The sequence below is a fragment of the Perkinsus marinus genome (genome assembly GCF_000006405.1).
Source record: "Perkinsus marinus ATCC 50983 genomic scaffold scf_1104296947766, whole genome shotgun sequence".
In the NCBI taxonomy this organism is placed as follows: Eukaryota; Perkinsozoa; order Perkinsida; family Perkinsidae; genus Perkinsus; species Perkinsus marinus.
In genome coordinates, this window is record NW_003210480.1 from 38373 (window position 1) to 52295 (window position 13923).

General features: G+C 46.6%; 3 protein-coding genes across 3 annotated transcripts; 1 reads left to right on the top strand and 2 right to left on the bottom strand.

Annotated features, from left to right (window-relative positions):
• Positions 1–286: 286 nt before the first annotated feature.
• On the top strand, positions 287–1039 carry Pmar_PMAR029597 (hypothetical protein; the record flags this gene model as incomplete). The annotated part of the gene is made up of 6 exons (XM_002779136.1): positions 287–367; positions 414–482; positions 531–649; positions 696–786; positions 832–918; positions 962–1039. 6 exons carry the CDS (start codon positions 287–289, stop codon positions 1037–1039), a joined length of 525 nt encoding a protein of 174 aa, XP_002779182.1.
• Positions 1040–1931: 892 nt separating this feature from the next.
• Positions 1932–3452, bottom strand: Pmar_PMAR029598 (hypothetical protein; the record flags this gene model as incomplete). Its single annotated transcript, XM_002779137.1, has 4 exons — positions 1932–1975; positions 1997–2071; positions 2110–2728; positions 3360–3452. 4 exons carry the CDS (start codon positions 3450–3452, stop codon positions 1932–1934), a joined length of 831 nt encoding a protein of 276 aa, XP_002779183.1.
• A 1842-nt stretch (positions 3453–5294) lies between these two features.
• Pmar_PMAR029599 (exonuclease RRP41, putative) lies at positions 5295–7170 on the bottom strand. The gene is made up of 7 exons (XM_002779138.1): positions 7026–7170; positions 6619–6726; positions 6448–6572; positions 6017–6150; positions 5601–5713; positions 5413–5543; positions 5295–5355 (listed from the first exon to the last, which is right to left on the bottom strand). The coding sequence occupies exons 2-7, from the start codon at positions 6646–6648 to the stop codon at positions 5310–5312; spliced, it is 579 nt and encodes a 192-aa protein (XP_002779184.1). The 5' UTR covers positions 6649–6726; positions 7026–7170; the 3' UTR covers positions 5295–5309.
• Between the last annotated feature and the right edge of the window lie 6753 nt (positions 7171–13923).

Here is a 13923-nt window from a genome sequence, read left to right on the forward strand (position 1 = left end):
CATCTTAGAGAATCTTAAGGAATCTTAGGGCGAAACCGCAGAAACTGCACTCTGAAGAATTGCCATGAATTGCTTTCCTAAATTCCTCTCCCCGACGTATCTCTCCATTTGAAAGTGTTCTTCCTCCGCCCTACAACATTGATGGTTTTCGAACGTAGTTTCACGAGAGCTGTTGAAATTTTCAAATCACTAATCTTGCATAATCTTGCAGTCTTGCTTTTTCTCAACGCAAAAGCGCAAAATTGTTTCTTCCTCCACTCTGATCGCAAACACAGTTCAATCCACTATGTTTCATCTGACGCTCATTTTCACTACTTTTGGTACTCTTGCTGCCATAAAACGCAGCAACGGAGCTCAACAGCATCTTGTGAGTCCAACCGCAACTAACCCCTCCTATCTTTCCTCTTTTTCAGATGGCCGCTACTGACTCTCTGCTGGAAGCCATCGAAAAGACCGAGGATGCTATCGACGACCAAATGCTGGTACACCCTCTTCTACATCTCCGTTTCGACGAGACTTGTACCATTCAGGCGGTCCTTGAGGGCTCTGTCAATGGGAACCGCCCCGTGCCCATCGATTTCGCCCAGCACATGTCTTCCCTCCTCAGCCAGCCCTCGTCCTCAGAGACAGAGGCTCCACAGCAAGAAAGGTAGGTTCAGCACTTCCACAGCGACCCTATTAGCATCGCTCATCAGGGTCAGTGGCTCAGGAGTGGCTCTGGATGTCACCAACATCATTCTTCTCCTCGGGATGCTCCTAATGGGAGTCGCCCTAGGCGTCGCTGCTGTGAGCACTAAATGATAGATTTCATTCATAGCTGTTACTCGTCAGGTAGCTTATCGCGAGAAGGTAATCACATGCCTGGAAGCTTTACCATTGGGCAAGAGGACCAGAAAGTTCTACATGTCTCGTCGCGAGGTGACCCAAATGTCAAACAGGTCATTTTCAAGGTCATTTTCAGACATTCCGGAAAGCAGCCGTTAACCCTCCCTTCCTCCATGCCGCACCAATGACGGAGTCTCCAGTAGAAAGCGCCTGAACTCGGCGACATCCTTCATGCAAACATGATAATGATGATGTTATTGAAGACTCATGAAATCATGAGCCTCGACTACCATCAACGCATCGAGTTATTAGTATACTATGCTTTTGCTCTACCGATATTAACCCGTATTCTACACGAAGGAGTTTTTAAGTGATTACCACATCTCAAATAGATCACTGAGAATTCCCTACTTTTTCCTACTCCTTGGGAAGCCCAGTCGGGAACCGTATCAGGACCATCGAGTCCCCCCTCAACATTCTTGATGGCTGAGCGTCACATTGATATCATCCCTCAGAGAACACAACTGAAATGCCACTCCTTATTCTCTCGGATTCATCAAAGCACAGAATCGTTGAGGCAACACGATGATGATACTCGATTATGCTATTGTCATATTTCCGTATGGTTTTGCTATTGTCGTATTTCCGTATGGTTTTGCTGTTGTCGTATTTCCGTATGGTTTTGCTATTGTCGTATTTCCGTATGGTTTTGCTATTGTCGTATTTCCGTATGGTTTTGTTATTGTCGTATTTCCGTATGGTTTTGCGTGTTTGTCCCGAGATTGGCCTACTTAGACACCGGTCAATCTCACACGTCAATCGCGACCTGGCCTTTCATCGTTAGTTCTCTACAGTCCCCTCAACAGACAATATACATTCAAGTTCAACAAGGTGTATTACTGTATTGCGATCTGCTACGTTCGTTCACCATTGAAATTCCCAGGTCCTTACTGGGTGTTTTATTCACTTCATAAACTATGTATACCACTTTTCCACCAACACAACAGCACCACACCTTTCTAATTACTCTTCAACATCATGCTCCACTAAGTCGACTCAACAACTCCCTCACTCTCTCCTCCACTTCAACTAACTTCCCCCCAAACTTAAAAGTAGCTTCCAACCTCCTCCACCCCTCCTTCAGCACCTCCTGCGGCACTTCACTACACACCTGCACCAACAGCGACCGCAGCCCTTCCTCCCTCGGGGCGAACTCCATCCCCTTCAGCGCACAGCGAAGGATTTCCTGCACTTCCGAAACCGTCACCGTTTCCAGAAAATCACCACCAACCGCAACGCCCAATGCATATCCGAGTAATTCCGTCGCTCTAATCTCGCAGGCCTTCCGAAACATCGCCAAGAAAATCATCTTCAGCTCCTCCCTAGTTGGTCCCTTTTCCCCACCGCTCCTCGCCACACTCACTTTCGCATAACACTGCGCTATCTCACCCAAAGAGCCTTCTTCCAATACCATCATCATTCGCTCAACCACACCAACAACCGCGGAATTCCTCGACGCCATCATAACGTTACCACTCCTCCGCCATCTCAACAGCTCCTTCTCAGTTCTCGCCCTCTCAGCAGCATGCTCCAGCTGCGCCCGATTCGACTTCTCCAACAGGCCACAAACCTTCACATACTCCTCATACAGCTCTCCATAACTCTTCCGCAGTTCCTCCATTTCTTTCTTCAACTCACATGCCTCACTGCTGGGCTTAGTCGCTGTTACAATGGGCAAGAGCACCACGCCCCCCTCCTCCCCTACACTACCGGAGGGGGGACCTTTCTTAGGAGTAGGGGCCTGCTCGCCGTCCAGGATTTTTTGCGCCATTTTTCGAATTTTCGGCGGAACTCCGAGAGCGTTAACAACATGGCATCTCATCCACGATCGAACCGACGGCACCTGAGAAACGATTAACATAGTAGACAATTTACCAAAACTAGATGCAAAATATAGACACTGTTGATTACGTGTTGGCGAAAATATATAAATTTCGCCAAAATTTCGGCAAAATTTTGCTGATTTCTGAAAATTCGAGAATAAACTACGGAGCTTAACTGAGGGAAGCGATCCCAACCCGAATATAAAATTGTTGGAAATTAACATACGTAAAATATGAAACCTAAACGCTATCGACGGGTCCTCGTAATAGCTCTCAAAAAATAACAACTTTCCGTACTAGTAGTAGTGTTTTTACTATTGTTCTCACTGGAGTTTCACGACCCGTTTTACGTGAAGTGGCGTAATACTCGGTGAAAAACGCGATATCCGCGGTGATATGCAGTAGTCGTGAAATATGTTTTTCACTAGTGTTTTTCACCATATCACTAGGGTGGTGAAACTCTCATGCTTCCAACTTCGGGAGATCGCAAGTTGACCAATAAAGTATTATTAATAACTACTTATTACAAGTAATGCAACTTTTAAGAAAAAAAAATTTTGTTGATTTCACAAAATTTCCCCCCAATTCCCGTATAAATTCCTGAGCCAATAAAAGCAAATCCCCATTTTCCTCCAACACTTCATTCCTTACTTCATCGATAATACTCGAGCCAACTCTAACCATCATCTCAACTCCTGCTTTCTCTGCTACCAGGCCTTGCCAAACTCCCGAGGCCGACCCCATACATGCAATTTCCGTTATCACCGGTGCCGCAATAGCCGCTGGGAATCCCACCAGAGACGGTAATAGGCGTTTTATCATCAACCCCGCAGCCAACGGACCAGTCGATTTCACTAACTCCATAGCTACCGAGCACGCCGCCCGAGGCAACGCCATACGCGGTCCTCGATAAGATGGTTCTGATAGCAAATCCAGTACCACGAAGGGATAGGGTATTTGCCTCGTATCGCGGAGTTCACCCTGTTTTTTCGCAACAATTTCAACGTAGCTTATAAGAGCAGTTCTTCGCTCTTTAAGAATGTCTGCTAATCTCCCAAGTCCCATAACGTGGTCATCTCCTCGTTTTACACAAGATGTAACATGAATAACCTTTTTCACCGCAGCCTTGCAACTACTCTTCATTTCCTCATCTTCACAACTCACCAAGGGATCGGAAATCGACGGTTTTTTTCTACCACACCCCAACGTTTTTGTAACCCGTTTTTTCCAACGTTTTTCCCCAAAAGATTCTTCCTTCCCCTTCAGTTCAGTCGGCGCGAACCACGGCAAAAAACGTTCTAATTCTTTTTCAACCACTTTAGGATATCCAGCCACCGGCGCCTCAATGATGACGCCTTTTTCTGGCAAGGGTATCGCACTCAACAACTCCGCGATTTCAGCAATTTCATGGCGCAGTGACGCTGATCGTGCCACTGTAAGAATCGCTTTCAAAACTCCCAACACACCCACAGCGTCAACAACCTCCTCAATTTTTTTCTCTTTTTTCCCACGTTCCTTCTCCCCTGCCAATTCCTTCACTACTTCAATAATTTCCTCTTCCGAACCATGCTGAATTTTTTCCCAAAAATTATCATTTTTTTTCTCCTCAATTTCCGGAGAATACCTCCGAGTTTCCAAAGACTCCCCTTCCCCCCTCGACACATGCAGCTCACTCAATCTATGTCCTTCACTCAGTATCGGTAGTAACGCATGCCCAGCGAACGGTAACTCCACTGAGACCACCACAGGTGCGGCAGTCACAACCTTGAACGCCTTTTCCCATAGCCTCTCGAGATCCGCCGCGCCCTCAATAGCATTTTTCACTTTTTCCATCAGTTTTTCCACTTCCTCACTCCCCTGAAAAACTCCCGTCTGTGCTATCGCCGTCAACACCGCCTTCACAACCTCATGAGAGTCACTCGTAGTCTGCGTCAAACGCAACAACCGCAATACAATTTTCTCCCGATTCCCATCACTACCATCCTTCTCAAGTTCACATCCCAATTGGTCAATTATCTTCATAACATCCTCCTCCTCTTCTCCACTACTTCTTTCTCTCGATAATATAGTACTCAACAAGGGCTCAGATACAGGTGACGCTTTTATCGGCGAACAAGTTTGCGTATTCGAAGCCTGTTGTTGCGTCCAATCAGTAGACAGTGATTGTCTCATTTCACTGTCACACGTCCCTTCCTGTCGCGCCTCCTCCCTCCCTACGCTTCCTTCATTATTAAACGCCGTCTCCTCAAACTCCGCCGTGCCAAACTCAACAGTTGCGTTCTCCGATCCACCCAGCGCTTGACTCTGCATAAATCGATCATCGTCTGAGCTGCTCCCTATCCTCGCTTCAGAAGGGTCCTCCTTCTCCTGAGCCTCTCCCCCATCAAAATCAAAGTCCAGCCAAGGCGCGCTCAGAAGTGAGCGAGGTGCGGTATGCTCCTGACCAGACGGTGTTGGGGAAACTCTAGTGGGTGTCTCCGATCGACACAAAGACGCCGGACTGACATATTTCGGCGGATGATTTTTCATACCAAAATTTCCACACTTCACCGACAATTAACTCCACTGAGCACAACATCACCACCATACGAATAGGAAACGTTAATGACTCTCGCGAGAAGTCGATAAGCTCTCCAGCTTAGAACACCTAACAACAGCGGAGCGAAGCGTTTCACGAGTAGCGTATTTCAGAGCCATTGCCTACTTCTCAAGACCATCTTCCTGTATAAATGTCCTCATTGCTCTCACAGCAGTGACAGCTCCCTCAATCGCGAGATTCGCCGCGCTCTCGAATGATTCGATATTTATCTTCCCTTCAAGGCAGAGGTAATTCAACTGACAACAGCATACTCAGGGGAAACTGACTCCACAATGCGCACGCCCTAGTAGTACCTCCTTCCGACGTTGATACACCGCAACCGTTACAACCGCGCCGCCGCAGCCCTCAGACTCCGCATGGTTAAGATCGACGATTGGCTTCTGATTATTCACCAGCCCCACAGTACCTGAACAACCTCGTAGTTAACTTAGGCAGGACGATTATAGATGGGCGAAAAATTCCGCAGAACATTGACTAGCCGCCTGACATATTTCCACGAGGAAGAACTCCCAACAGGAGCAACTAACTCTTAGTAATCCCAAAGAGCCTGATCTCTTATACGCAGAAACTCGTGAAACTTCACAGCCATCATAATTTCGTGGCGCGTGACGCTCCTCACATATATACCCTTCAAAAGCTATTCACGTGCTCTATCCAACGGCGTAGGAACAATAATAATATTCACAGTTCCTCATCATCCCACTACTACAAGCAGAGAACATGTCCTTTATAGGAATACCAGCATCTACCAAGGCCGCCGCTGCAGCATTGACGCAAGCGGCAAGTGCCGAACCGTCCTCCTGTAGGATAGTCAAATGAACATCTATACAGGATTTGGGGAACCTGATGGAGCTGATCTCATGCGAACAATAGGTCCCACTCGACACAATGAGTGCCGCCGATTAGCGTTGAGGTATATGTTTCAGGCAAACAATATTACCCACGTGTATACTATACAATCCATCAGTGAAACGTTTATCAACAGCAACCAGTCGAACAGATAAGAAAACGTGGAGACCACGAGCCTCATCGTGAAAATCTCAAATTCACTTCTCCATACAGGATATCCAAGAAATAGAGAGAATTCTGGCTCAAACTCACTTCTCCCAGAATCCACTGTTTCCCCGATCTAGGTATTACATTTCAGTTAGGACTGCATCCTGTATGATACGTTGGAGCCACAACTGTCTCTCCGTGCTGTTACGATCGCCTGTGGTTCGACGCTTTCGGTCGATAGTAGCAAAAGAAGAGGTACGATATACAACCTATAGAGACCCTCCTGAATACTTCAGAGAAGAACACGTTAATTACATTGACAATAGCCTCTCCTTGTCGAGCCATAGTTCCTGCTGCGCGACCGACTGAAGCAGCTTGCAGAGGACGGGGTCCGAATACGTGAGCTACAACTTTGGTGAGACCCTGAGAGGCGCCAGAATACGAGTCTCAACCGATTTTTAATTCGTCGACAATTGACAATGGTGTGGTAGCATAAAACTGGTAACGCGCGAACTATTCTGGGAGGTTCGATGCAAGTTACCGCAACAACTAAGCGCACAACTAAACTTTCATCACGATATATCAGCACTCGACCTCCCGTTACTGTTGGTAAATAGAGACGAACATTATTCAAGAGCTCTCGAGAGAGACGATCGAATGTAGAATCGATCGTAGTCGTCATTTCAGCAAGGCATATAGTCTACTCAGAATCGTCCTTTCACCTGTTGTAAGTAGCACTGCCGTCAGCGCTGGGAGCATCACCGATCTTTAACGTGAGGTGGCGTAGCTCATTCGGTCGACGGCCGTCCAGTCGGAAGCCTTCATAAGTGAGGAACTCCTGTCTGCGAGACATGAATAACAAACGCTGAGCAAGGAAAGGAATGGATGCTCCTAATTTAGACGTCGTTTGTGATATTCGAATGAAATGAGTATCCCATCAATACTCATCTTTCGATTGCCGACACTTTCGGATTGGAGTGGTATGATACTACCGCAGTTGGGGCTGCGGGCAGAGTTTGGTCGAGCAGAGGGGCGGCTATGCCATCGCAAAAAAATGCCCTAGTACAATCAACTTCTCCGATCATGTCTTGACACAATCAATTTCTCCTTCTGGGGCCGCTATGCCATCCAAACACATGTCTTGACACAATCAATTTCTCCTTCTGGGGCCGCTATGCCATCCAAACACATGTCTTGACACAATCAATTTCTCCTTCTGGGGCCGCTATGCCATCCAAACACATGTCTTGACACAATCAATTTCTCCTTCTGGGGCCGCTATGCCATCCAAACACATGTCTTGACACAATCAATTTCTCCTTCTGGGGCCGCTATGCCATCCAAACACATGTCTTGACACAATCAATTTCTCCTTCTGGGGCCGCTATGCCATCCAAACACATGTCTTGACACAATCAATTTCTCCTTCTGGGGCCGCTATGCCATCCAAACACATGTCTTGACACAATCAATTTCTCCTTCTGGGGCCGCTATGCCATCCAAACACATGTCTTGACACAATCAATTTCTCCTTCTGGGGCCGCTATGCCATCCAAACACATGTCTTGACACAATCAATTTCTCCTTCTGGGGCCGCTATGCCATCCAAACACATGTCTTGACACAATCAATTTCTCCTTCTGGGGCCGCTATGCCATCCAAACACATGTCTTGACACAATCAATTTCTCCTTCTGGGGCCGCTATGCCATCCAAACACATGTCTTGACACAATCAATTTCTCCTTCTGGGGCCGCTATGCCATCCAAACACATGTCTTGACACAATCAATTTCTCCTTCTGGGGCCGCTATGCCATCCAAACACATGTCTTGACACAATCAATTTCTCCTTCTGGGGCCGCTATGCCATCCAAACGTATATCTTGACACAATCACTTCACGGTGAGGACTGAGCTATCCTATCAAGACGTCGGACATTACTGCCCGTAAGCCCAATCCCCCTCCCAGGCGTATCAAACTATCATTCAAGCAACCCCTCTCTAGTGCTACTGCACATGGACTGATAGGCTTGGTACCAGCGTTGGAATGCGTGTTCACTTTCCTGAGCTAAGCTCGTGAGTTTCCTCACTAATGATAGAAGTTTATATACTAATCCGGGTGGAAATGTACAGGAATTAACAATAATTTCCCAAAATTTCCTCAGAATTTTCATATGGTCACCAACATATGTGGTCGACCATGTGCATATTTCCCTACATTGGATGGTACGGCGTGAAGAGGCTTCCTTCCCATCACCAGTACATCCTCACCAGCGTAGCCAATACTAACGTCATTAATACCAGTCAGTATGTTTTAGAATGACCAACTATCTCATTGAAAGTGAGGGTAATTCATCGAAAACAGTCGGTAAAGCATCAGGAGAAATCTCAATTTCAGAAAAGTTGGTAGACTGTGGAGAACTCGGGTAAAACATTGTATCGACCAAAATGCACTGGTCACAGCTTTACTACATCCAAGAAGGCTACCGAGGTTTGGAAAATTGCATATATATTTCCGTATAAATATTATATTAAGAACACCCCCAGTAGCAGTCTCACAAAGAGGTATGATAAGGGTATTATAGTATTACCTCTTAGCATTTGACGGCTATCCTAACAGCTACCTCGGCCACAAGAATTCCTGACCTAGGAAAAATTCTGAGCGAATGTTCGTCTCAACCGTAGACGAGTTGGGATAGGCGTGGTATGGTTGATATCGCACGCATGCGCAAACGGTGTGGAATTTTCAAAACAAAGGCGAGCGCTTTTGGTTTTCCATTACCCCAACTTCCTGTCTCCAACTTTAACCTCAAGACTGTGTTGAGGTTTATATCTGCTTTCCTCAACTGAGCTCAAAAGTCTCCTCAGGAGATTACAGACGAATACAGAAACCAATGAGAAACTCCCAAAATTTCCGCAGAATTTTGATATTGTCACCAACACACGTAGATGACCATGTACATATTTTCCCACACTGCTTCAAGATGTGAATATCCCCGCAAGGGGCGTGTGCTATGCAGATTATACCAACTCAAGTATTTTGTTCTCCATCTGTTCTCGCAGAGGCCATTTCTGTTCAATGTTGCCCAACGCGGCACCATCAGCATTCCTCATTCCCACCGCTAACACAACGACAGTCCAAGCTCACGGGCTTTTAGGTCACCTCATACCATCTTTTCGCCACATCATCAGCAGCTCCCTTCAGGTTGGATATTATTCACTCTCCTGTTATTAATCGGTGTTGGAGTTCTCTATTGGCACAGCAGAAGTGCCGACCGTAAGGCCCGGAAAAGCTCTCGCCTTCCTGCCCGACGGCCCACCAGAGTAAGCTCCTCTTACAAAGGGAAATCAAGCTGTCGTTTTAGGCTAGCCTTAGTCGTAGTTTGAGGCGGGAGGTTGAGCGGGCTTCGGTCACGCGTAAGTTGAGGAAGAGGGGTTGAAAAAAATTCTTTTTACACCGTAACACTGGCATGAAAATTTATTTCAGTGTCACATCGATCGATTCATTTCATGATGAAATGAATAGGCTTATCACTACAAGTGCGAAATATTTCTTATATTCAGCGGCGGGGAGGCCTCCACTACCACCAGTGATGGTCTCGGGCGATGCCGTCCCCGCGCCTTCCTCTGGAAGGAGACCCTCGAGCTACGCTGAAAGGAAGAGGAGTACGCTCTCAGCAGAACGGGTGGGATTGTGTATACTCATTATGTGTCTGGGATGACATGTATGGTAGGTGGCTGAAGTTACTGATGCCTTGCTGGGAAATAGGACAGGTATTATCATGGTGCTGATTCCCAGTCTAAATGGTGTAGCGGTAGGGTTTCGTTGTATCATTCATTAGGTGTAGGGTTCAATTCTCCGGCATGTCTTTTCTTAGGTTCTGATTATTCCTCCACGGCCTCCAACTGGGATGCTCAAAGTGGTGAGTTGAACCAACCCCATACCACTCCTTCCGCACTTTCGCCTTCAATACTCAACCCGTATGCTCTTCACGTTTCAGATGCCTCCTGGAGAGGCGTCACTGAGGAGAAAGTGGCCGTGGTAATATCATCCACCCGGCTCTTGTGCGTGTGATCCCACCGTTAATGTAGATTCCTAAGCGAGCGGATAGCGAAGCCTCGACAGCTGTTGGGAGGTAGGGGGAGTTTAGAAGGACCTTCCTATTCAGTGTAAGTGACTTCAGTTCAATCCCTGCGGCCAGCAAACGGCTCCACCCGATATTCGCGAGGAAGTTCTCGCAAGAACAAACCCCTGCTAGTGGTTCGAATGACCGGGATTGGACCAAGGATGAGAAAAGTGTGTTAGTACGAATTTCGGATGTCTAGATTTCTGCTATTTTTCAGGAGAAAACTCCTCATCGTGAGTGAGAGAGGTCGGTGTTGGAAAACATAATTATCAGTTGTTTTTATAACCACAAGTGATCTGCGTTGCCGCGTTTTGCATGTTTATTGTGGAAGATGTGAATCCTGAGTGTGTATGGTATTGAGTTGGAGGGAGTGGTAGAGATTGATCATTAAATTGACATTATCGTCAAACCTGGTGGAATAAGACATCCTCAGAGTTCGGAAAGTGCTCCAGTGTGGTACCATAATTCTACTACATTACTATCTGACGGGAAACCAAGCCCAGCGAGCATAGTTTCTGTGTAAACGAAGAGTACTACTTCATCAACTACCTGTCGATTCGCAACTTCACAGCTCTCAAAAACGATGTTGAACAGAATATGATGAACTGTGTTAAATGATTATGTAAAACTCCCTCGAGTCGATCAAGTAGTGAATAAAGTCACTTATGGAATGCCGATGAACTCCCATGGCGAAGTGACGAGGTCGGTCGGTATTCAGTGTCGTTGGCATACGTGTCGGTGTATTTTAGGGAGTTCACACACGACTTGGGTTAGGAGTGTACAAAACCCACCGAGAATCTTACCGAAATTCCCCTCGAAGTTTCCTTACAGTCGTGAATATTTTCCCAATTTTGGTCTCACCACTTTTAGGCACCGCACTGCAATGGACGGCAGAGGTCGATAACGAGGTGGTTGGGTTGCCATGAGGCTCCCTGAATGCTCAGTGTTGGAGTAGGAATATTTGATTGCTTTCCTCAGCTACTGAGCTCCAGGAGTTTCCCCATCAAACAAGTCAACTACTAATCCGGGTGGAAGTGTACAGAAATCAACGAGAATTTCCTAAAGATTTCCGTATTGTCACCAGCACCTGTAGTTGACCATGCAAACACTGTTTCGGCCATATTGACGTTTTGCGTTGCCCAGTGGAAGGGATTCATCCTCTCAAGTTTCACCGACATTTTTTAGATGATCACCCAAGTCGCTACTTCCAGCGATCGGACGATATTAACTTTACGTTCAATCGAGTGCTTAGAGGCTCCCCTCGAACTACTCCGTTCCGTGTGGACTTATGCCCGCCCGGTTTTGACCAGTTCTCTGGTTGAACGGGTTTTCCACTGTTCTGGTCGAGACCCCGAGGAAATGCTCGTTTTCAAGAAGACTAGTGGTTCCGGCCTACTCTTTCTGGTTCGACTCTCTAACGGTTGGGGTGTCGGGGAGATTGGGGACAATCGTCGTTGTGACGGTCAACTTCTACGTATCATAGGCGATGTTGATCTTGGTAGAGCCCCTTCGGCCTGCCTCGACCCTCGTGATGACAGTATTATTTCCCTATCTCAACAAGGACGTGTATTCAGATGTTCACACTGGTCCACTGCGACTCCCCAGAGACCAGCGCTGTGGCAACCTGTACGTGGGGGCAGACGAATATCGAATTACATGCATGATATCATCTGTGCTCCTGATGGGGCCCTCTGGGGCCTGTCAAAACCACACAGGTCAACTCTGCCCGGTCTCTTCGGCGTCTCAAGGACCTCCCTGGAGAACCGGTCCAGACGAGGGTCCATCACTACACAAGAAGAGCACCTAGTCCACTGCCTTGCGTGTGCGTACTCCACTGGAGTTGTCTTTGCATTACGACCAGTATTGGTTAACGACAAGTGCATTAAAGAGCAGCTTGTTGAAGTTGAGCCAGTTGGTGTTAACGAGATCGAGTTCGAGCCGGTGTTCACTTTCGAGCCTCTTTGGAATCCATGGTTCGACGTAGGGTCCTCTCGGGCCTTCATTACTGGTCGCTCAGAGTGTATGATTCCGATACTATTCATTTTCGATTTGCACGCATGCACAATTATTTCCCGGTTGTCTCTTCCCACTGCTTGCCCACCGATTACGCGTATATACACTGCGGATTCGGAGGCCCTTTGGGGTGTATCCGTCCGAGCACGTGAGGTCAGAAAAATACGCTTATTGAGCAACTGAGCTTATGTGTACTTTCCGTTAATGACAACAATGAAATCAATTTTCTGTTCAGATTTTCTGTAGAATTATGGTGCATTAGTGTTGGTTAATCGGAAACTATTCAATGGTGTTTCACCCTAGTGATATGAAAAACACTATTGAAAAATATATTTCACGACTACTGCATATTACCGCGAATATCGCGTTTTTCACCGAGTAATACGCCACAAACGGGTGAAACTCCACCTTTGGGACTCTGAAACTACACCGCTTCCCAATCCACTAGATCGGATCTATTCCACGAATTGTCACTTCAAGTTCATATACTGCCACATATTCCAACTTCCGCTGATCGAATTTTTGCCTCTCCCGTTTAACATTTTTCATTTCAAATTCATTCCTTTCCGAGTTGATTTCGCGATAACCAGAAAGGGAAACGACAATACAGTATATGGAAATGGGTACGGAAAAATATCGTCGTTCACCAGAAATTGGAACGGCAGTATATGAATTCGAGGTGACCAATGGTCACCTCGAATCTAAGAATCGTCATTGACCATTCTCGGAATGGATCGGGAAATGGTGTATTTAGAATCGACTCTCAAAAGTTGTGTGCGTGGGTTCGAAGTCCAACGCCGAAAACCGGCTCAGTCAGATTAGCACCGATGTGTCTTACTCCGAAGGGATGAAGTCAGGCAAGTTCATTGAGCACACAGAGTAGCACTCAGGCAGGGGATAGGGCAAACCTAGGATACTTTCTAATAGAAAGTTTCTATCCTCTCGGCAGGACGGCTACGCTCCTAGTACGACCACGAAAAACTGGTCTTTCCTACAAGGTGTCGACCACAAGCATCATCTCCGCAACTCGAAAAGTCCATGCCGTTGAAATTGATGATGGCGCCCACTCAATCGCCAACCCCTAGCCGTGTCATTCACAGTAACTAGGTGTACTATCACGGTGGTAGTACACCTAGTTACTGGTGATACTATCACCAGCTACCCACATATACAGTTCAACAGCCACAAGGCCCAATCAGCAGTTATCAGTCACATAAAAACGCTCGTTCTAGGCTACTGCCTCTACTGTGTCGATTACGTTGCTGTTATATATGTTGGCTTTCCTCAGCTGATCCTAAGAGTTTCCTCGTCAATTATGAAAGTTCTTATACGACCTGGGATTAAAACGTTTAGGAACTAACCAGAAATTCCCTTAGATCTTTCATATTGCCACCAACATATTTGGTTGACCATGGGTGTATTTTCCCACACTGGTTGTCACTTGTACGAACTCAACTCTCTCGTAATAGAACATTGACTCT